General features: G+C 36.4%; 1 protein-coding gene across 1 annotated transcript in view; it reads right to left on the minus strand.

The window, feature by feature from the left end:
• The window catches only part of lgs (BCL9 domain-containing protein legless), a 684,040-nt gene that overhangs the window by 386,855 nt on the left and 271,923 nt on the right, over positions 1 to 25,262 (minus strand). The window contains exon 4 of the mRNA XM_090410672.1: positions 8,874 to 8,979. Coding sequence (XP_090266798.1) covers positions 8,874 to 8,979 — 106 coding nt within the window. The remainder of the gene's footprint in view (positions 1 to 8,873; positions 8,980 to 25,262) is intronic.

Raw genomic sequence — 25,262 nt, forward strand, 5'->3', positions numbered from 1 at the left:
TGGGATGTCCCCACTCCTTTTTAATGTCTATAGTGAATGGATTGAGGGAAGTCGTGGAAGATCTGAAAGATGGAATAAAAATAAATGGTCTTCTGATAAAAAATATAAGATATGCAGATGATATTGTACTTATGGGCAAAACAGAGGAAGGTTTGAAAAGAATTTTGAATAGACTGAATAGGGTTGGAAATGAGAGATATAAAATGAAAATAAACATTCAGAAGACAAAACTAATCAAGATTTCAAGGAAAGGAAATGATGGGATGGAAATCACTTTGAACGGACAAAAAATAGAGAATGCAAAAAGTTTTGAATCCCTTGGGAGTTGGATAACAGATGACAGTAGATCTAATTATGAAATTAAGAACAGAATTAAAAAAGCAAAAGCAGCATTTTTCCAAATATATCACATATTAGGAAACAGAAATCTGAACAAACAGTTAAAAGTAAGAATCCTCAAGACAATGATCTGGGGACAAATGGATGCGAGTCCTAGACAATAAGAAGAAGATGAGCGACCGATTGAATGCATTTGAAATGTGGTGCTTGAGAAAAATGGATCATATCAGCTACTCTGAAAGAGTGAGCAATGAAGAGGCTCTTAAAAGATTCAAGATGAAAAGAGGCTATACGGCTTGTATCCAGAGAAGAAAAATAGCATTTGCAAGATATTTGATGAGGGGTTCTTCTGGAGAGCTCCCCAGAATAGTATTGCAGGGGATGGTGGAGGGAAAGAGAGGAAGACCCCGACTACAATGGAAAGACAACATCCAAGACTGAATGGGCAAGAGTCTTGCAGAAGCACGAGATAGAGCAGCATGGAAGTGGACTGTTCACCAACTGCAACCCTCTTAAAAGAGGCCACAGGATTATATTAGAGTGTATACACTCCTTTCTAATGTCGTCATTCTGATATGATCTAATTTTGAACATCTACTAATTTTAGAATTTTAGGAAGGATCAGAAACAGTCCATGTTTCTGATCTACACATTAATATTAGTGTGTAACAATCACTTCAAAATTTTATGTGCGTTACTTTTCCGGTTTTACCCTTTAAAAGTTCTTACACTTCCAAGTATGCTTTATATCTATTCTATTTTTTGTCAATATCATTTCATAATTCAATGTAATGTAACATCCTAAATATGACCTATAGTACAACTATCAGAATGCATAAATAAAGAGTACAGCATGGAAAACAAACATAAGATATCTGATGCAAAACTTTTTTTCTGGATTAACATAGAAATATAGTAGACAACATAATATGGGGGAAAAAAACGCTTACAAGCAAGACAACTTTCAAATGGAGCAGATCTGCTCTCAAATCTTAAATGTCAATAAACAACCATCTACATTTCTTCCATTTTCAAAAGATGATTCTTATAATTACCAAATAGCAAATATGTGTATTCTGTAATAAAAATATTCAATTTTACCTGCTGTATTAAATGAATGCATTGTTATTTGATGTGATGGCATTCAGTAGTAATGGTACCAATGGGAAATGGCAGCTAATGGAAGTCAAGGCCTACTGATTTCCACAGTTACAATGTTATGTGACTATGTTAATAACAGGAAAGGGCATAATCATGGAAATGATTATGAGGAGAAAACAATTTTAACTTTGTGTTCATTGAGTTTGGAATCCCAACTGTGTTACACAGACTACAGACAAGCTTATACAAAAGAACATGCAGGTAGCTTATTATGTCTGTACACAAATGCTGGCAGTATCAGAAACAAAAGGGTAGTTTGTTGCCTTGGTAAATATGTTCTGACCTCAGATTGTATGCATTAGTGAGACCTGGCTAACAGAATCAGACATACTAACTGGTACCGAGTGTAAATGGTACACTATTTTTAGAAAGGATAGACAGGATAGGAGAAGTGGCACATGGTGTTAAATGATGTCGGATAACTTGAATCCAGTTAGAGTAAAGACTTATGATTATAATACCAGTAAGAGCTTTTCATGGGACAGTGAATTTGAAGCCATCTAATGTGACATGGAATCTAAAGAGATCAAATACATAGTGGGATGTTTTTACAGACCTAGTGGATCCATTGCTAGTGATGAAGAAAAGAATCACCAAATAAAGGCAATGGGTGCAAAAAGAATAATCATGATAGAGAATTTTAATTATCCAAACAGTGATTGGGTAGCAGTAAAATCTCATAAGAAGAATGAAATTGAATTTATTGAGCTGTTGCGAGACAACTTCCTCAAGCAGCATGTGACAGAAGGAACTCAAGGTAAAAGAGTGTTAGATTCGATTATAGTGTCAGAGGTTGTTTCAGTTAAAGATTTCTGCCTCCAGTTGGTGGCAGTGATGATGCAGTACTGACTTGGGAAGTGAATATGTTTATGAATGTTCCATTCAGGAAAGGTTACATGCTGAACTACAAAGCAGGAAATTATGACCAACTGAGGAGTATACTGAGTTCAGTGGAATAGGATCGGTTGCTGGATGGAAAGAATATCGTTAGTGCATGGGAAGCATTTAAACAATACTTAAATGATGTGATATCAGAATGTGTCCCGAGAGTTCGAAGAATAAATAGAGCCAAATGGATGTGTAATCTTATTAACAAGAGATTCGCAAGTCGTATTCATAAAATGGCGAGAAAAGTGGGCTGCTAGGAGGCTGTATGTAATGTAATCTGTGGCACATGATACTTGACACAGTAAATACTTTTCAGAATAATTTGTACTTGTCGTTTCTAATACACTTTTACAGTGCTCTGATTTTTCTTGTATGGATTGCACTGTATTTATCTACAAGGTGGTTGTAGATAAATACAGTGCAATCCATAGCGCCTCCGTAGCGCAATTGGAAGAACGACGGTACATTGCGCCCTTCGATTGGAATAGGCCTAAGTTCGATTCTCGTCGCGACGGGAGGAATCTTTATCTGGTCGATTTCAATCGAAGGTGAGTTAGCCGATCTCATACGGAGGTAGCAGGGTTTTTTCTCCCGGAAACTCGGGTTTTTCATCCCGCATACATACAAATCGGCCCTTCAGAACACACGCAATTTACAGACAAAAATTACTAGTTGTGGTGGTGTTGGAGGTGGGCGGCAGATGGCGTTGATAGAGATGATGATTCGTAGTAGAGGTTAGGTGCAGAGACAGTTGTAGATGTCCTCCCACGATGAGTCTTCGGACTCCTTGGAGGTATCAGGAATAATAATAATAATAATAATAATATAACACATAAAAAAACAAGCCTAAACTGTTAGCACCCCCCCCCCCCCATCATGAAGCTTGTAACTGCAGAGCTTTCTTATCATTCCATCACAGTTATTAGAGCTGACTTTATTACAGAGAATAAAGCGAGCTCTAACAGTTGGGTCATTTTAGTCATTTATTGCAGGACTTTCATATTTTTAAATTACCAACGTGATAGGAATAACAAAAAGAAAAAGTAAAAATATAATGGGCATGTGGGCCATTTAGTAGCCCACCACAGAGGAGGTCACTTATTCATTTACCAGCAGAATATCATACACACAGACACACAGTTGATTTACTTACTATAGCAAAATCACAGGAACTATGAAAATAGCAAAGCTATAGTGAATAGTTTGATAATGCCAACAAGAGCACAGCAACATTCACATTAAGATTTTACAATACACTAAGAACCTTCAATTGATCTACCTCTATTCCCACATCAGTTACTGTCACATCTGCCACTGCAGTATCTTCATTTGGGTAACAGACCATTGCAAAGTTGTGACTCAGTAATCTGAATATCTTATCTGCTTCTGCCACATAAAGAAAGAACTCCTTTGGCTTACTCATATAACTTCTCATAATTTTATTTTGCCTTCCTTTACCATGCTGGTCACCCATTTCCTCACATCCATAAGATCTTTTCTCTTTCCAACTGATGTTCCTAGTTGAAGTCTCCCAATAATAATTACGCAGTAATTATAATTATGGAATCAATAAATACACTGATTATGTTAATCTGTAATAAATTTAGTTTAATCCTTTATCCAAGTGTAAGTAAACAAAGTTTGCACCTGAAGTATCTTCAGGACTGAGGCAACTCATGGTTGCCTCAGTCCTAAAAGGAGGACCAAGATCTCATCACTCCTTGTTTTAGTATCTCCCATAATGCAAAGCACATCTCCTTGAAGACATGTATAATGTCTTCAAGGAGACATTCTAAAATCCCTTAATGCATAGCATTAAGGGAAAGGCCACTACCCAGGACCGGTTTTGACCTTTGTTGAATATTCAAGTACAGGTCAAACTCCAAAAACTCAGCGTTGTTCCGCTCAGTAACAGGCTCGCCCTGCCACTGAGAAGAACTCTCAGAACCGGTTGGCTCTACCCCGTGGCAGGCTCACTCCACCACCGAGCAGAGCCGCTCATTTGCTCATATGTCACCTGAGGGGTAACAGCAACAGCCATGCCTCAGTTAACTTCATAGGCTATAGCATTGCCATTGATTACTCCCCCCCCCCCCCCCCCCCCCCCCCACACACCCAGGACCTGGGTGACAGCAACAGCCGAGCCTCAGTTAAAATTTCAAGGGATACAGCATTGCCATTCATCACACAAGCCTCCAACCGGTTTCAACCTTTATTGAGATCTCGTCAGTGGGAGCTAGACCCAGAGGTGGTGATACTAAGGCAGAAGCAATGGAGAGGTCATATTTACCTACACGAGTTGCCAAAAGGTGTCTCACCTTATTATTAAATTACTCTGGATTTAGAGAAAGATGTTGGGAGTTTTTTTTTTTTTATTATTATTATAAATTTATTATAGTACTTATTATTAAATTATTATAGTCTAACCAGTGGGAAAAAAAATTCCACCATCTTTCTCTAAATCCAGAGTAATTTAATAATAAGGTGAGACACCTTTTGGCAACTTGTACAGGTAAATATGACTTCTCCATTGCTTCTGTCTTAGTATCACCACCTCTAGATCTGGCTCCCACTGACGAGACCTCAACAAAGGTTGAAACCGGTTTGGGTAGTGGCCCTTCCCTTAATGCATAGCATTATACATGTCCACAAGGAGTGATGAGAGCTTGGTCCACCTTTACCACGAGTTGCCTCAGTCCTGAAGATACTTCAGGTACAAAACTTTGTTTGCTTACACTTGGATAAAGGATAGTTTGGGTAGTGGCCCTTCCCTTAATGCATAGCATTATACATGTCCACAAGGAGTAATGAGAGCTTGGTCCACCTTTACCACGAGTTGCCTCAGTCCTGAAGATACTTCAGGTACAAAACTTTGTTTGCTTACACTTGGATAAAGGATTAAACTAAATTTATTATAGTCTAACCAAGTGGAGAAAAAAACAATATCCAACAATATGTTCATCTGTTGATAAGTCAATCATATCTTTTCTTGCAAGACTATCACAGCAATTGGCCATATATTCCATAATACTGGCCTTTATCACACACCAGACAACATTGAATGTACTGCCCTCGGCATTTGTATCCTCCTGACCGCCTGATGAGAGAACTTAAAAAACAATGTAAAACATTTTACAATAAGAAGATAAAAAAGACATCTGATAAAAGATCTCTGGGAGGCATTACACTGCATTAGAAGAATAATAAAAGGTCACTGTAAGTTCACTTCACTGCAATATTACTGATTATACTATAAGACCTGACCACCTGATGAGAGAACTTAAAAAACAATGTAAAAAGATAAAAAAAGACATCTGATAAAAGATCTGTGGGAGGCATTACACTGCATTAGAAGAATAATAAAAAGTCACGTAAGTTCACTTCACTGCAGTATTACTGATTATACTATAAGACAGTTAGGAACGAACAGTGGATTAGAAACACTGATTCTTTTTTTGTTTCGTACAGAAAGAGTTAGACATTTCAATGTTTCTTACATGGCTAGATTCTATTCTAGTAATTTGCTTTCCATAATTCCTTAAGGTTCCCAAGTGCATAACAATTTACAGAATATTAATAATCCAACATTTCTTCTAGGAAGTTAATAGTCAGCAATATTAATATGTCTGTAATTAATATCTCAAGATTTCTGCCTGAACTCTTCTCTGCTGCAATATTTTGTTGGCCATTGTTCCAACAGTAGCCAATAAACCTTGAAAAGTTCTAATTTTTAAAATAATTAGTAGCCTTGTTGAAGTACACAATTTGATTGTTAAAAGGTATATACAAGAATACCTTGTATAGTGCGGTTAACTGGTTCCAAGAAAAGTCTGCGCTAAGCAAAACCGCATTGTTCGAGGTCTATTTATAAAGGTTTTCAATTTAAATTGTTTATTACAAAAATTTAGGATAATAAAAATCTTAAAAAATAAAAAAAATGTTATTTTTATTAACTGAATAACAAATAAAATCCTTTTAATCTGATATAAAAGTTGTAGAAAATAAAACAAATATTGCTTCAATTTTAGCGTACAGTAATTTACTTTTTACTAAAGTAGTCTTTCAGTGTTCGTTGAACCATCCTTGTCTTCTTTGTCTCTTCAAGTACTAGATCTCTGAAGCATTTGATAGCATTATTGAGACTTTGTCTCACATTGGTGTTTCTTTCCAAATTCGGGTCGGCATTTATGAGAAAGTCGGAAGCTTCGTAGATTTTTCTCACAAAAGTTGAAAGGTCAGCAAAGGAAAATTCTTCAACCATGACATCAGTGGGGGTCATCGTCGTCTTCTGCTTCATTGGCTCATTGTTGTTCCAACTCCAAAAGGGTTTCATCAACCAGATCATTTGAATGAGAATCAATACATTTGTTCACATTGTTACAATCGAAACTTATAAAACCAAGATCTTTGCCCGTCTGCACAATTTCTGTTGAGATTTCTGTGTTACAAAAGTAACAGAGTCCTTTGAACAATGCGGCAAGATATTATGCCATACGGCTCTCATGTTGCTTTGAGCCACCTCTTGCCAAGATTCATAAATATTTTGAATGGCACCTTTTATGTTAAATTTCTTCCAAAATTCACTCAAAGTCCAAGAATCTTCTTCTGCTGAGGATTTAATAGTTTGAGCAAAAGGTCGTCTTAAATAGCGAGCCTTGAAAGTGGAGATAACACCTTGATCCATCAGCTGCAAAATTGATGTTGTGTTTGGAGGGAAAAGATGAATTTTAACATTTTCATGTAAGTCAGTCAATAGAGTTGGATGGCTTGGCACACTGTCTAATAAATGAAAAAATTTAAAAGGAATTCTTTTTACAATAGCTTTTAACTTCAGGGCAAAAACAAGTTTTAAACCAGTCTTCGAAAACTGAACGAGTCACCCATGCTTTTTTATTCGAACGCCAATGAACAGGTAAATTGTTGTTTGTAAAGCCCTTAAGAGCTCTTGGGTTTTCCGCTCTGTACACTAACAGTGGCCTCAATTTTAAATCACCTGATGCATTATCTCCTAGTAAAAGCGTCAATCGGTCTTTTGACACTTTATACCCAGCTTGCGTTTTTTCCTTCTCTGCTAGAAATGTGCACGATGGCATTCTTTTCCAGAACAAGCCAGTCTCGTCAGCGTTAAAAATTTGATCATCTGTGTAGCTTTCCTTCTCAATAAGCTCCTTCAATTCACTGGGAAATAATTCTGCAGTTTTAGTGTCAGCACTTGCGCTTTCATCTTGAATTCTTATGTTATGGAGTCCCATACGCTTTTTGAAACTGTAGAACTACCTGCAACTTGCTATAAAAGTTTCACTGGTTGTACCTCCTTCATTTTCACTTTCATTTTCTTTTATTTTGTCATGTAGACTTGTTGCTTTTGCCTGGATTATCATTTGACTCAAAGGAATCTTTTTCTGATTACAATCTTCAATCCAGATCATTAGAAGGTGTTCCATATTTTCCATTGTAGAAGATCGATTTCTCGTGATCACTTTTGACATATAAGAAGCGATGCTCATTCCATGTTGTTTAATCTTTTCTTTGCTCTGAACAATTGCTTGTACAGATGACTCATTCACTGAATTCTCATGTGCTATTTTAGCAAACGAAGCGCCATTCTCATGACATTTTATAATTTCACGTTTCTTCACTAATGTCAACCACTTGCGTTTTTTTGTTACTCCAACAGTGTCTTGTTTGTTTAGTTTCTTTTCACTCATACTTAAATAATAAAAAAATATTAAATACCAATATTAAAGTAAATAATAAAATGCTGCGGGGAAAGAACGTGTCTACGTGAGAGCCAACTGAATAACTACTGCATAAACACGGCTCTCGACTGTCACTTGCGGTGCCTGGGAGTCACCGGTCAGCGTTGACAACGTTAGTGTATGTAATAATAAAAACCGCGTTAGACCAAAACCCACATTGTTCCAAACCGTGCTATACAAAGTATTCCTATATATATATATATATATATATATATATATATAATTTTTTATGAAAAAGAGCAAACCATTAGAACTGAAGTAAACCTTGACAGCCAAGTTGGCCAAGTGGTTAGTATATCCACTTTCCAGCCAATAGAATGTGGGTATAAATATCTCCACTGGAGACAGACTATATTTTTTTGTGGAAAATGAATTTTGCTGCTTCACTTATTGGAAGCCTGAAGCGGCCTGCATGAAACAGACCATTGTTTGGTCTAAAGAGTAGGACTTCTAGATTACGTAAAAAGAATAAATAAATAAAAATTTCAAAAAAAAAAAAAAAAAAAAAAAAAAGAATAAACCCTCTTAACAAACTAACAATGCTAATATACCGTATGTTTACAACCTTTCAGGGGTGGGAGTCATAAAACATTAAGAAAAAAACATTTCACAGTTAACTTATATGGAAATATCATGAAATTCATTTTTTTTTTCTTAAAAAACATCATTCCAAAATGTCAATGCTATACAAAAGAGGTTTCTTCACTGCAAAATTAAAAATATTACCTTTTCTTCTGGAGTAAGATGCTTCCAGGTGACAATTTCTTGAAAATAAGGAATCTCAGATTTGTCTGCAAGTAGTTGCCGCAAAAATAAATCAAAATTGGCTATACTGCAATAAAAGAAAAAAAAGTGGGATGGGGAAAGAAAGAAAAAAAAAATAGTAAAGGCACTGAATGTAGTAATCTTATTTTGTAGATACTTAAACTTTTTTTTTTTTTTTTTTTTGCAGTCAATTAAATAATTTTCTTTTCTTGCTTTTACCTGATCTTACCTTTCATTAATATGTCGGCCCTATTCAATCTGAGTAGTAACCCTTCGCATAATGCAGTGATTTTCAATCATCTTAAAAAAATGCCCCCCTTTTTGTAAAAAAACAAAAAGGGGCACAAAAAGATTCCCCCCCCCCCCCATGTTTTTCAGAAAACAATATTAAACTATAGTTTCCTTAGCATGCACTGTATTTTAGCAAAACTTATGTTCTGAGCTTTTGGGTAGTACATAATTATACTTCAAACCAGACTAAAAGTAAAATAGCACACAGAGATATTTTAAAAATTACAACCTCAGTATATTAATGACAATAAAAATAATGAGATGGTTGAACTTGTTCTTCAGCATACATTTCTTCAAAACATGAAGAGTGTTTTAATGCCATACTGTAAATTAAAGATACCAAGAAATGATCTTCTTGGTTTAATTCTTTATCCAAGTATGAGCAAACAAAGTCTGGACGTGAAGTAAGTTCACAACTGGGCAACTTTTATATAGAGGCTAATTACTTCACATCTCTTGCCTTAGTATCCCCATAATGCAAAGATATCCTTGCAGGCATGTATAATGCTATATGCATTATGGGAAGAGTCACTACCCAGACTGGTTTTGACTATTGAGGTGAAAAAGTAAAGAGTTGCTCATCATAGGCCTAGAGTAGTTATTATAGGGGTGCAAGAGAGCCTTATAGTATTAGGAGAAAGAAAAGATAGATGCCATGAGAGATAGAGAAAAGGCCTCAGCTCTTTTAACATCATATAGCCAAAGGCTATCAGTTTTCTTTTTCACCAATCTCATATAGATGAACAACCCAAAGACTAATTGAAACTAAAGCGCAAGGGTGACTAATAACCAGCTAGTTAACCCCATCTGAGTTAACTGCCTTGAGTTGGCCTTCTCTTCAGTCATCCCTGCAATTGACTATAAGACCACATTGAATAAAGAATATGGAACTATTTAAAAAAACCTCTCATAGCAAAAACAGACAGAATTTTATCCCCCCCCCCCCCCCACTGGTGGATAATGCATAATATGGGTGGTTTACACCATCTAGTCATAAATTTGATATCTCCTAGAATGCTTCTTTCTAAATACAAAACTCATCTGGCACTGAACAATAAAATTTCCACAATACAATATTTGACCTTTATTCAGGTCTCATCAGTGGGAGCCAAACCCAGAAGTGATACCGAGGTTGAAGTAATGAAGAAGTCATTTTCATATACAAGTAGTCAAAAGGTGTCACATCTTATTATTAAAATACTCTGGATTAGAGATGGATGTTGCAAGTTTTTCCACTTGTTATACTATAAATTAAAGATGACAAGAAATTATATTCTTGGTTTAAGCACATCATATGTGCTTTGGATTATGAAATATTAAGGCAAATGATGTGAAGTCATTAGCCTCCATATATGGAGAAGCCCAGTCGTGAAGTTACTTCACTTGCAAACTTTGTTTGCTTACACTTGGATAAAGGAATAAACCAAGAACATAATTTCTTGGTATCTTTAATTTATAGTATAACCAACTGGAAAAACTTTCACCAAAAATGCTATACTGTACTGAATTAAGTAGATGGAATATTGAGTACATGTGGGAATTGTGCTTAAAAATAAGCAATAATACCAACCACTGCTTATGCCCTCTGCCAGAAAGAGTCTCCTGATCCCTAATGGGGTGCACTTACAATTTGAAGATAACTGCCATGATGCATGCCTATATACTTGCCTAAAAAGAATGTTGTTGTGCAATAGGGAAAACTAGAAATATGATGTAAGGTGATCTACCTCCACATACAAGTAGCCTAACTTGTGAAGCCATTTCCCCACACAAACTTTTGTTTGAATGTTTCAGTAAGAGATTAAAATAATATAATTTCTTTGCTAAAGATACCAAGCAATTTTATAAGCAAGGTTTTAATCTTTTTTCCCAAATAAGCAAACAGACAAGTAAGTCAAGTTTGCATCTGAACGTAGTTCAAGTCTGAGGCAACTCGTCTCTCATCCTGAGATTTTTATTTAATAAGGTCAAAGCACCTTGTGGCAACTTGTTTAGGTAAAAATTTATAAGCTCTGCATTACTTCAACCTTAGCATTTTTTGGGTCTGGCTCCCATAGGCAAGACCTCAATAAAGGTCGAAACCGGTCTGGGTGGTGGCCCTTGCCTTTAATGCATAGCATCATACATCTCCGCAAGGGGATATGTGCTTTGCATTAGGGGAAAATACTAAGGAAATTGATCGGAGCTTACTCCACCTTTACCACAAGTTGCCTCAGACTTGAACTATGTTCAGGCACAAACTTGACTTACTTGTCTGTTTGCTTACTTTGGAAAAAGGATTAAAACCTAGCTTATAAAATTGCTTTGTATCTTTAACATAGTATATACCCAAGGTCAAAAAAAATAATAATAAAATAAAATAAAATAATTTCTTGTCTATTATAATATTCTTTAACTCATCTTCAGTTTAAGGATCGGGTTGGTATAGGAAAGCATTAGTAAATATGCAACATATTATTTGTGGTTTAAGCCAAAAGAGCACAATTTGGTTGGCTAAGTCCCAAACTGCCAGCCCATCCTTGTTCATTCAGCACCAAACAGATACCTACTAACATGGCACACCGCGTGGAGATGAGGATTGGATATTAGATCAGAAGACCCAGTCAGGATTTCTGATCACTAGTAATCTAAATCTGAATAACTTGGATAGCACAATCAAGTCTAGCAGAGCCTGTGATAAAGGTATATTATTATCCAACAAGGGAAGCATATTCTACTGTGAAAACAAGCATATCAACATGCTAGTTTTCACAGTAGAATGAAGTAGTAGCATAGTGTTGATAACCTCCTCTGCTGTGTTTAGATTCTGCTATTCAAGTGGATTGACCAGTTAGCTTGTAAACAGAACATTGGTAATGGAGTCGGGGGATCCATTATTTTATTTCAGAGTCAGCATATTAACCTTCAATCAGCATATCTCAGCCACTTGTCCTCAGATACTTAAATGAGTATAACTAGTATTAAAAAAAGAAGAAAAAGAACTTCCATATATACTTATTTTCCATTGGTATAATTGCATGCACAACTGAACATGCATGCACTTTTGAAACGAACTGAAATAATCTTTCTGAATATGAAAGTCTCTTCCCTCCCCCCCATTTATTTTTGTCCACCTTTCATCTGACAATCTACTAATGGGGACAGCCCAACTCCATTTACAAACTTTACAATATTTCACAATATCTACTTGTCATCTCTCTAATTCTAGGATTTCTTATCCTATCCATTTTTTTTTTTTTTTTTTTTTTTTTTTTTTTTTTTTTTTTTTTGCTATGTGGAACATTCTTCTCTCCAAGGCTCTTTTGACCACACACAATCTGTCTTCCTGTTTTTAGTTGTTGCCCATGTCACAATTCCAGAGGTAGACAATGAAATAATATACTTATTAAATAGCTTGCTTTTTAAGCATATAGGCAATCTCCTAACAGACAATCTTTATACAGCCAAACTGTGATTCTTCTACTTATTCATCATGTTTTTTCTTAAAACTAACTGACTAACTAACTGAGGTAAATATACTCAAAAGGATTATCTTCTAATTTTAGTTTGATTTCATCTGAATTTGTCATAAGTTTTGTTTAACTTATATTATTCTTTAAATCTTTTTTTCCTGCTTTCTGACAGAGGTCATTTAGCATTTCCTGTGCTTCTTTATTTTTCACTATAAGAAAAATGTCAACTGCAAACCTTAAGTGACAGATTTTTTTCCATTGATGTTAATTCCAGAGTTTTCCCATGAGACATTCTTAAAGACTTCCTATAATGTAGCAGAAAACAATTTGGGTGATATAGTGTCTGTCTTATTCTTCTACCAATACCAAATTCCTTTCCCATGTTTTAGTTCTGATATACAATTCTTAATGATATGATCTGGTATGGCTTGCTGTTTTAAGCTGTTCATTATTTCTGACTAACACAGAATCAAAGACTATTTTGAAATCAAGAAACACTAACTTTACAGAAAGATTATATTCATTTGCTTGTGTTATTACTTAGTTAACAATGCAGATATGATTTAATGTAGGGATTATTTTGCTGTGAATCCTGCTTGTTTATATGGTTGTGCATCATCCAAAACTTTTATGATTCTATTTAATATAATGTATATAAACATTTTGTGCAGTTGTGATTAACAAACTGAGTAGCTTATAGTTATTAATATGATTACTGCTGCCCTTTTCATGTAATAAGATAATCAATAATTTATGCCAACTGATCATATCCAATTTGACTTTATGAAATTAAAAGCCTAACAATTTTGTATGTTCTGCTAATATAATATATCATATGCTGATTAGGAGATGTTTCATAACTCTTCCATTATGATTAGAGGTTCCGTATCAGCCTCATTTAAATAATACAGTGGAGGATCTGTATCTGTTTTCTTGCCCATGTATAGGAGTCCATAAAACTTACTAAATATTGTCATTATTTCTTCTCTATTGCATTGTATTATTTCTTGCTTATAGTATATATCTCTTATCCCTACATAACTCACAGATCTGCTCAGACCACAGAATACTGTTCTCACATTTAGGGTAGTACACCAAATACTTCTTCCTAGAATACTTGATGGTAAAAAAGTAAACCTGTTTGTCAAGCACCTATGTAGAAGAATGATCAATGGTTTGCTGAAATTTTCTTCTATAACACTTCTACTGCAGGGATGACGAAAGATGGCAAAGGGCATTGGCTTTTAGTAAGAGGAAGATTTTATTGAATTGTCTTTGACAGCAAAGAACATGACACTTAAAACAGAGCTATACAGGGTGTTCGGGATAAATTTGACAGTTTCGTAAGGAAAAAGAAAATCTTCTTTGTATCTATTAAATTTAATGAATTGACAAAAAAACATTACAGGCAGAGTTAATTACAATACTATCAACAAGATTTACTCAAAATAACCACCATTAGCATCGATCACAGCTTCAATTCTGCTTCGGAACCTCGAACAAGCTGATGCTACAGTCTCCCTGGGAAGGGCCGCAAAAACTGTTTTAATTTTATCCATTAACTGGGCTTTTGTATTACTGGAAGTGCGATTGGTGTCTTTTTCAACTGCGCCCCATACAAAATAATCCATGGGGTTAAGGTCTGGGGAGTTTGGAGGCCAAACATTTGGACTGGTGAAGTCGTAGAAATTTTCAGACAACCATTTTTGACTTTTCCCAGAGGTGTGGCAAGGGGCCGAATCCTGCTGCCATACATACGGCCTACCATTGGCTACCCTTGTTATCCAGGGCTTGACTACAGTTAGCAACTCCACGAACAAAGCCCGAATTCCAATGCCAGGGTTCTTCAACACCTGTTCCTGCAGATTTGCGAGGAATTCTGCTGTACGAACGCAATCAGATCGTCTGCTAGGGATCTTTCTTCTTGCTACATCCTCGTAGTCACCATTGCAAGTCTCTAGTTCATGCCTGATTGTTTTTACTGTATTCAGGGAGCATTGGGCAGCAGTCGTAATATCCTTATTTTGATGGCGGGCACGAATCATCATGATACAAGTTATTCTCTTCCATGATTCAGGTGGGTTCCAGCTATCCATCCTTTCTGACATCTTGTATATGAATGAAGAAGGGTCCAAACTTTTAAATGAAGAGAAGTGTGTGTTAATACATGTAACTTACGGAAAAATATAATTAATTATAAATATGTCAAATTTATCCCGAACACCCTGTATGTTGCAAATATCCTGGAAGAAGGCATCAGAGAGAATAGATCCCACTTAACTTTGGAAGGGTGGGTTAAACAAAAAAATTCTGATGAAAAACAGAGGTTCCCTCTAAAGACCAAACTTTTGCAGGTCGCCTTCCAGTAAATCAAACTACCAAACTGTCAAATCCTTGTCCACGTCAAAGAAAATCAATACTAAATGTTCACTTTTGAGGTAAGCATCGCTAATAAATAACTTCAGTGTGAAGTGATAATCTAATGTAGAATGGTGGGTTTTTTTTTGAAGATAAATTGTTTCTTGGAAAACAGATTATTACTTCCTAAAAACCATAAAAGATAAAGTTAACCATTTTTCCAATATCTTGCAAAGACAGCTAGTCAGAGCTATTGCAAAGTAATATGGAGTTTTTGGATCCTTACCAGGCTTGAGAATAACTGCCCTTTTCCAGGAATTTGAAAATTCATGCCTGCAATAAATTCTGTTAAAGAAAGAGCAACTGAACTATGGAAGATGACGAATGATGCTGTAATCTCATAATCGCTATCATCTGAGCCTATAGCAGTTATTTCACGTTGTAGCAGCTGTTTTCAGTGCTTGTTTCCTCGATGGCCTCTCTATAATGTTCCTGAAGCTCAAAGTAAAAAAAAATTTGGTGTTTTTATGCTTTGATTTCTAGGTTCAGAAATTTGGGATAGTAATATGATACTGCCTAGAAAAATCTCAAATTTACAAATACAAATGATTTGCATCAGCAACTGTCAATCCATTGTTTTGGGACTGAAAGTAGGTGGAACATCTCTTTATTTTCTGGATTTTATCCCAAATCTCTCTGGAATTCTTTCAACTGATTACAAAGACTTATTGAAACCAGGAGTCGTCTTATGGTTCTGATGACAGATGTATTACATTCATACCCAAATATCACAAGAAAATATCATGTTGTTGTGTAAAAATATCTGTGGAGGAAGTCTGAAGCTAGGTTTAAATTATCCTGACAGTTGCATTTAACCAGGGCTTTAGGTAAAAGTGGACACTCACTAGATCTTATAGGTGATGCAACTGTGATAGCTTATATTATAAATTTTATAATGGGATTCACTGTTTTCTGTGATGTGAAGCTTATGACTTCACATCACTTGCCTGAGTATCGCATAATGCAAAGCAAACATCCTTATGGATGTTTAATGCTGTGCATTATGGGAAGGGTTACTACCCAGACCGGGTAGTAACTGGCTCCCACTGATGAGACCTTTGAGGTCTCATCAGTGGGAGCCAGACCCAACACTAGCATTTAAGGTGTCAATTTCCCACTTCAAAAGTAAAAGGAGAGAGGGTAAGCAGATTCTTAAGTCAATAGCAGTGAATGCTATTGACGGAATAATGTTATTGAGCATATGCTTTACAAACTTATCTCTGAGCAGGAACATTAATCCATATAATCCATAGTGTTGTGGCCATTTATGTTTGTCATTGTAAGTACAAGGTTCATCATCATCAATTTCCTCATATATACCATGAAAAGTTATACAAGCAGCTGTGGCAACATATAATTAAGTTTATATTATTACTAATCTCCTATCAACAATTTTCCTCCAAGTTAGTCTATTATTTCTATGCACTCCAATAATGTTGTAAAGGGCATTCTGATGAAATGAACCCCTTGGTTGATCTTTGGTCTTTTCCATGCCATCTTGCTTCAAACGCCTGTTTTGCTAACCTTTCCTCTTCCATTCTGTTTAAGCAGCAATACCACTTTAGATTAACCCTGCTCATACATTCTTTAATGTTAACAACATCAAATTCCTTCCTAATATAAATAAATACATATCTAAAAAAAAAAAAAATATATATATATATACCTAAAGACATAAATAAAAAAATATCATGCTTAGATGCTTATCATGCATAGAAGATGTTATCCTTAACAAGACTTAGCAGGGATGAGAAGAAAAAGAAGCAGATGGTCCAATGTAAAAATCAAGATCATATCAACAAACGAGAAAAACAAGGTGAGGAGAAAACTATGTACAGGGACTATGGTTAGAGGAATATTCAACAAAATTAAAACGAAACCATGCTTCACTGGTGCAAAATTAATGATAATAATCATGCCATCCAGATGCAAGAAGGTAAGGCAAAAGAACTAATTGCGCAAATTCAGGAAAGCTTAAGCAATTATGGTGGATCACACGCATCTCCATGAGGAGAGTGCGTGTGAGAATAACGAACAAGTACAAAATCTAGTCTCTCGAGCAAAAACTGTTGAATAGGACAGTCAACTCATGAAGTAAAGGTGGTTGGAGACCTAAAGTGATACTACAGTGTCTATATACTAATGCCAGAAGTATCAGGAACAAAAGTGAGTTCTTTTCGCAATGTTTAGTGCAACCGACCTTGCCAAAATTCAGGCATTAGTGAGACTTAGCTGGCAGCAGATGATGTAGCTACAGGGATAGAATGCAAAGAATTTACCATTTTCAGGCAAGATAAATAAGACAGGATGAGGGAAGGGGTGCTGCTGGTGATAGCAGATGAATTGCAGCTAAAAAGAATAGGAAGTGTAGGGTGGGGGCTTTTCATTTGAAGCAGTCTGGTGTGAGATCAAGGACAATAAGACAAAATATATGGTTGCTTGCTGCTATGGGATTGGGGTGGGAGTTCCAGGAATGATCCCTAAAAACTGCATCAGAAAATTAGTACAAAGAGTGCAGGTCAAGTGATTATTATGGAGGAATTCAACTATGGATATATAAATTGGAAGGAAGAGAGATCACATGGCAGGAAGGAAATTAATTTATACACTTACTGAAAGATAAATACTTGATGCAACATGGACGGACTCAGGGTGCATGAGTATTGGACCCGGTCATAGGATCAGAAGAGCTATTCATAAATAAGGTGGCCAATGTCATCTTAACTTGGGAGATTGTGAAAAATGAAGAATCAAGAAGGGCTATATGTGGAACAACAAGGCAGATGATTTGTTTACGGTGATACAATTTGGATGGCTAAGTTAAAAGTTAGTCCTCCTGTCCTTGTTCATTCAGTACCCAGTGGATACCTACAATGAGAAGCACCACATGAAGGTGAAGATGGTATCAGATCAGAAGTTCTAGTTGGTTCTCAGCATTCCTTAAAGGCAATGTGGAGGTCTCTTTCTGGTTATCTGGCTTTGATCTTTACATGAACTGAAGTACAAGGCAGCAAACTTCAACATGAGATCATCAAGATCATCCTGGGATATATCTCCATATGGTAAATAAATGCAGCATATTATAATAAGAGGTGCTACTGAAAGGAGGACAGAAACTGCCTCATGTCTGTATGGAGTGAGACCTGTTGGTATGATTAACCACAAGAATGGAGACACTTATCCATTGGGAAGATCAATCACCTATTTGCTCTTAAGGATGCGATAACATCCTTAAGAACAAGATAAGAAACAGATTACATGCTACATTGCATTCTGTAATGTAATATCTTCACTACTAATGTAAAGGCATTTGTGCTTATGCTTGGGCAAAGTATAAAAACAAGAATAAAATTTCATGTTAAGTATAATTTACTTGGTAACTAAGTAAAAAAAATTCTACAAGATATTAGAAATGTCAATATTTTTTTGTTTTTAACCTGATTAAGAAACTCCACTTGACAAAATGAACTTGGGGGGGAAAAAAAGCTTGTCAAGAATATTTTATTTTTGATAGTGTCTCAAAAGACAAATATTTCATAAACTAGCATTCTGGCATGCAAATCCTGAGAATCCAATAAAAATTGATCTACAACCCAAAAGGTCAGCACATAAAATGCAAATTACTCATGAACTTTATTATTATTATTATTATTATTATTATTATTCAGGCCCCCATGGAGTCAAAAGACTCATCACAGGAGGTACCTTTCAGGAAACACAAAGTCTATCATACCACTCCTTAAACTCATTGACCGTTCTTGCTCTCACCACTCTTTCAGGCAATGAGTGCATGGTTCAACCACCCTCCATGTAAAGAAACCACTCCTCACCCTCTTGCTCACAGTTTCCTTCCATAACTTCCAGGGATTGCCCCTTGTCATCACTCCTTCCCGCTGTTCAACCAAGCAAAAGAACTCCCCAGTGTCAACCCTGTAACCACCTCTCAACAGTTTCAGTTTCTCAATCATATCACCTCTCCTTCTTCTATCCACCAAACTCTGCAGTCCAAATTTCCTCAGCCGATCATCATATCCTATGTAAAAATATGTTAAGACCTATAAAAACATAGTCAGACCACATCTCCAGTACCTTCAAGGATGAGTCATCATTGTATAAATGATTCTTTCAGATGGCAGCTGTCATGAAGTGTTGACTCAGCACTATGGACAGTTTTTTTTTCAGGAAACAGGAACCACACAGAGCTGGCCAAGGATTACATCAACCAGAACAGATTGCCATCTGGCTGTTCCAGCAACACAGAACTCTATATTGTCCTGTCACCAACTGTCTCTTGAGGTTACTGTGGCCACAGGTGAAAACATTTCCATCCAGACTGTTAAGAAGGCTCAATTCAAGGGGACTTCATGCAAGGAAGCAGTGATTTCTATTTCATTCACTACAAACCACTGCAGAACTTGGGAAAACTGGTGCCATGAACATGTGATTTATTTGAGCCCTGATAAATGGGGGTACAGTTTTGTTCTCTGATGAGTTCTGGTTTAGGTAACAGTCTATTATTATTCTTACTATATGACACCTCCAGGGAGTCCAAAGACTCATCAAGGGAGGGCACCTACTCTACAACTCTCCACCACTCAATCCACCAACTACCACTACTTTCCTCATCTACACTCACTAGTATTTTCAGACAAGCACAAACATCCACGCCTACAGCGGGATTCAAACCTGCAGCCTTTTGATGGAGAGTAGATACGCTAACCACTCAGTCAACCAGGCCGGCAAATATTTGTTTCCAAAAACCCAGGAAACTGTTAATGAAAAAATTTATTCTATTTCCAGTCTTTCGTCAGTAGTGGCTGTCCAGAGAGTTTCTGTTTGGTTATATGTTTGCGTATGCAATCTTATAATGTGTAGTGTTTGAATCGGAGTGAACAAGTAATGTAGTACTAGTCCATCCAACAGCAAAGAAAGACACTTCTGGAATAAGACAGGATTATTCTCATTTGTAAATAATGATTAACAGCTTCATTCCTTCTTCATGTTCCTTATACGGATAACTTAACAGCACAACGTTACCGTGAACACTACATGGGAGTGTGTAGAGGTGCAGGAGGCCCAGATTTTTTTTTAAAATGCTTGCCAATACCACTACCCACAGAGCTTAAGTGGTGGAAGAGTATCCTGAAACTGAATATGCTCAATAAGTGCTCACTTAAATCCAATCAATCACGTACAGAATGTCCTTGGGCATCACAGTGCATGAGCACAGATACTCCCTCCATCACATGAGAAAAAGACTGCTTTGGTGGAGGAATTTGTTTAGTTGCAACCGAATCTCATAGACACTCTTATATCAAGCTCGGTCTACTACTGGCAGGGCAGTTTAGCTGTGAGAGGGGTTCGTATACCATATTGACATGACCAGATTTTCAGGCATATTCTATCTGTTTCTGAAATGCAATTTTATTTTTGGCAATTCTTACACACCCTTATGTAATGTCCATTAAAAATGTCAGACATCTCTCCTGTCTCCTTATTCCATTGTTCTTCTGTACACTACCATAACAAATTTGGTCCTGCATCATCAAAAACTGCATGAGTTACACCACATTTTCTAAGCATTTTGTTAATTCTGATGGGCAGTGTAGAATCACTACCAGTTGTTTACAGTTATATTACTTGTTAAAACCTACATGATAAATGAAGATTATTTCTGCTGTTCTTTTACTAACAGTCTCATAAATAGTCTAGAAAAACTAATAACTGGTATGAGACCTAACACAGAGAATCAGGTAAATTAAATTATAAAGAGAGGAATGGTGAGAATGTGAGTGTAAGAGTGACAATGTTTTATAACTGTGTTAATGATGGACAATAGGCTTTGTGATGGAAATGTTGACGAGCAGAGAATGATTTCGACTTATGTTCATCTGGTTCAGATCCATCAAACGTGTGCAAAGATGTCTATATGCATAAGACAATAGAGAAGAATAGAGATCTGAAAGTTGTCCAACTGTGTCATGCAGACTGTAGACAAGAATATACAAAAGAACATGCAGGTAGATTATTATGTCTGTACATGAATGCTAGGAGTACCAGAAACAAAGAGGTAGAGGTTTGTTGCCTTAGTCAATATGTTGGGAACGCAGATTGTAGGCATTAGTGAGACCTGGCTATCAGAATCAGATGTACCAAGTTGAGTGTAAAGGGTACACGATTTTTAGGCAGGATAGAGAGGATAGGAGAGGTACATGAATGCTAGGAGTACCAGAAACAAAGAGGTAGAGGTTTGTTGCCTTAGTCAATATGTTGGGAACGCAGACTGTAGGCATTAGTGAGACCTGGCTATCAGAATCAGATGTACCAAGTTGAGTGTAAAGGGTACACGATTTTTAGGCAGGATAGAGAGGATAGGAGAGGAGGTGGGAGGGGGGGGGTGCTGCTAATGATATCAGATGACTTTAATCCGGTTAGAGTTGAGACATATGATTGTAGTTCATGTGGCAGTGAGTTTGAAGCCATCTGGTGTGACGTGGAATCTAACAAGATCAATTACATAGTGGGGTGTTGTTACAGACCTGGTGGATCAGTTGCTAGTGATGAAGAAGTGCATCACCAAACAGACAAGAAGCGCAAAAAGAGTAATCATAATGGGAGACTTTCATTATCCAAATAGTGATTGGATAGCAGTAGAATCTCATGAGAAGAATGTAAATACATTATTGAGCTGTTCTGGGACAACTTCTTCAAGCAGCATGTAACAGAAAGAGCTCGAGGTCAAAGAGTGTTAGATATGATTACAGTGTCAGAGTGCATTTCAGTTAAAGATGTAACTATTCTGCTTCCGGCTGGTGACAGTCATGCGTACTCACTTGGGAAGTGACTAAGTTTATGAATGTTCCATTCAGAAATGGTTACATGTTGAACTACAAAGCAGGAAATTATGACCAACTGAGGAGTATACCAAGTTCAGTGGAATGGGATCGTTGATGGATGGGAAGAATATCGACAGTACATGGAAAGCATTTAAACAACACTTAAATGATGCAATATCAGAGTGTGTCCTGAGAGTTTGAAGAATAAATAGGGTAGGAGCCAAACAGATGTTTAATCTTATTAAGCGAAAGATTCGTAAGAAAAGGATGATTTGGAAGGAATACTGCATGCATAAGGATGATGTGCGTTATGAAAATTATAAGCAGCAGGCTATTGTACATTTGCACAGTTGTAATTTTCTTAACTTTCTGTAACTGTTGTACAGAAAGCAAAGTATAAGTATGACAAGAAACTGGTGCTCTGTGCTAAAGACAACCCACAAGAATTCTATCGCTATGCTGCAAGTAAAAGAAAGAATGAATATGAAAGAATAACTCTTCTAAATGCAGATGGCATGAGGGTTACAGATACATTAGAGCTGTTGAACAAACTGAATAAGAATTCAGCAATAGGGACTGATGGGATATCAGCACATGTGCTAATAGTGTTCTGCTCAACTGGCTATTCCTTTGACTAGGCTGTTTCATATGCGTCTCAGAACAGGAAAGATTCCACAAGAATGAAAAGAATGTGTATTAATTCCATTCCACAAGGGTGGTGCAAAGACCAACTATCGACCAATTAGTATCTCAGGAGTGGTGGTGAAGATTTCGGAAAAATTGGTTAGGGCTCGCATTCAGAAATGGATTGACAGTGAATCTCTACTTTGTAATTAGTAACTATGGGAAGGACATGTTTGAGCAACTTGCTCACATTCTATAACAATGGGGTTAGCCAAGTGGCTATGCGTTTCACAACCATATGCCTGGGAAAGGAGTGTCCTAGGTTTGATTCCCATTATTGACATGAGGAGCTTAAGTATCTTTCTCAGACACAGCCAAGTTAGCCAGTCTTGGGCATGGACAGGAAAGATTCCACAAGAATGAAAAGAATGTGTATTAATTCCATTCCACAAGGGTGGTGCAAAGACCAACTATCGACCAATTAGTATCTCAGGAGTGGTGGTGAAGATTTCGGAAAAATTGGTTAGGGCTCGCATTCAGAAATGGATTGACAGTGAATCTCTACTTTGTAATTAATAACTATGGGAAGGACATGTTTGAGCAACTTGCTCACATTCTATAACAACGGGGTTAGCCAAGTGGCTATGCGTTTCACAACCATATGCCTGGGAAAGGAGTGTCCTAGGTTTGATTCCCATTATTGACATGAGGAGCTTAAGTATCTTTCTCAGACACAGCCAAGTTAGCCAGTCTTGGGCATGGACAGCAGGGTTTTCTCCGCAGTTTATCTAAGGTTTGTCCTCCCGCAAGCAGGCAAACCGGCCCCGTGAACACACAAGCTACAGCAAGATTTAAGGTAACCAGTGGTGTACTATAAGGATCAGTGTTTGGTCCACTGTTATTCAATTTATACATTAATGATATTGGGAGGGATCTGACAAGTGACATACAGCTATTTGCTGATGATGCAAAGATAGGTAGGGTAATCAGGAATGCTGCTGATATGCAGTACTAACAGAATGACTTGAATAGGCTGGAATGTGTGTGTGTGGGAGGGGGGGGGGTGATATGATTGAGATTTACAAACTTCTGAAAGGGTCATACAAGATTTCAATTTATGGAGAGTGGGGAAAGTACAAGACTTGGAAGCTGAAAATAAATGCCGCTAAGAAGGGAGTGAGGGCTAGATTTTTCTCTCATAGGACGATGCATGATTGGAAATGGATTGCCATTGGATGTTGTGAGTGCAAGCAGTGTGAATGAATTCAAGAATAAGTATGATAGCTGGTTTGTGTGTAGTATGTGGCCTTCCTCGATGAGTCTGACTCTCTGGAGGTCTCTCTTAATAATAATAATAATAATTAATAAATAAATAAAATACAATGAAATCTATATGGCATTATTTCAATGTCGAGGTAACCGTAAACCCATAAAAGAAACAAACTATATGTGAATACAGTGAAAAGTTATTCAATTAACTATGATTAATTAAACATATATTTGAGTTTAAGTACCTTAAACCATCATCAGTGTATCAAAATAGAATTGGGATATTCAAATAACAATAATCAAAATTAAGTGGGGTAATGGTATTATTTTTTCATGTGCAGTCGCAAGAGAGCTTTGTAAAATACTATCAAAATCTGATATAGGTGTGTAAGTGTAACTATATTTAAAGAAAAACTAATAACTATAATTACAGATAACAGTTTCCGAAATTCCGGGAATAGGCACTGAGGTTGAGGTTTGAGTCATGGAGAAGGTCCTCAAGTCCTTTCCCCAAATAGGTCTTCAAAATCTGTGGGGGCAGCAGATTGATACCTTTATGTTATTAATTAATGTAATTATAGTTAAGTAAATGTTTCCAGTGTGTTCGTGTGTATTTTATGTTTGCCCTATTGCATTAGTATAAATGGATGAGTAAGAGGAATAAAGAACAAAATCTATATATACTGAAATGTGCAGAAGATAACAGAGAAAGTCCAAGAAGCAGTGATTAAGGATTTATCAGCTGGCAGGAGTGAGGTTGAAGAAACCATGTCATTTGTTCTAGGTGGCAATTTAATGGAACAGTAAAATGAAGCAATCAAAATTATATGTTCAACATGAATAAACATAGAAATAAAAATAAACAAAAAATACAACAAAATAAAACAAACACACTGTTCTTATAACAACTTTCTGAAAGTGGCTGAAGTCTACACAGATTTCAGGTCTCAAGAAGGAAATTCATCCCGGAAACCAAATCAGAATCGAAAAGCCTCATACTTGCAATAATGCATTTCCATTTCGTTCTTAATTTGATTATTTGGAATTACATCCTTCAAGAAATTATTCGAACAAACCATGAGATTCAGAAAAAGACATTATCCTAATTGAAACAAATTTGTTTCAATTACGATTGTTTCAAATCTTACAAAAATAAGGCAAGTCCCCTCTCGAGGATTGGATGGAAAAAGCAAAAACAATTGCCCCAAGAATGGGAATGGAAGTGCTTAAAAAGCAAGTTCCTAAGCAGATGGAAAAGTTCAATGAATTATTTGCAGATGATATTAGAATATTGTTCCCTCAACAGCTTTTTGCTAAGGCTATTTTTTTAACTTCTAAGGCTTATTTTTGTCTGCATAATTACAGAAATCGAAAAGAGAAAATACGGTGGAAAACACTTTACCATGAACTTTCCATTTCATAATGAAATAACAAAAAATTATGATCCAAGATTTACAAAA

The sequence above is a fragment of the Typopeltis vanoorti genome, chromosome 20 (assembly GCF_054136105.1).
Source record: "Typopeltis vanoorti isolate ZY-2024b chromosome 20, IOZ_Tvanoo_1.0, whole genome shotgun sequence".
Taxonomy (NCBI): Eukaryota; Metazoa; Arthropoda; class Arachnida; order Uropygi; family Thelyphonidae; genus Typopeltis; species Typopeltis vanoorti.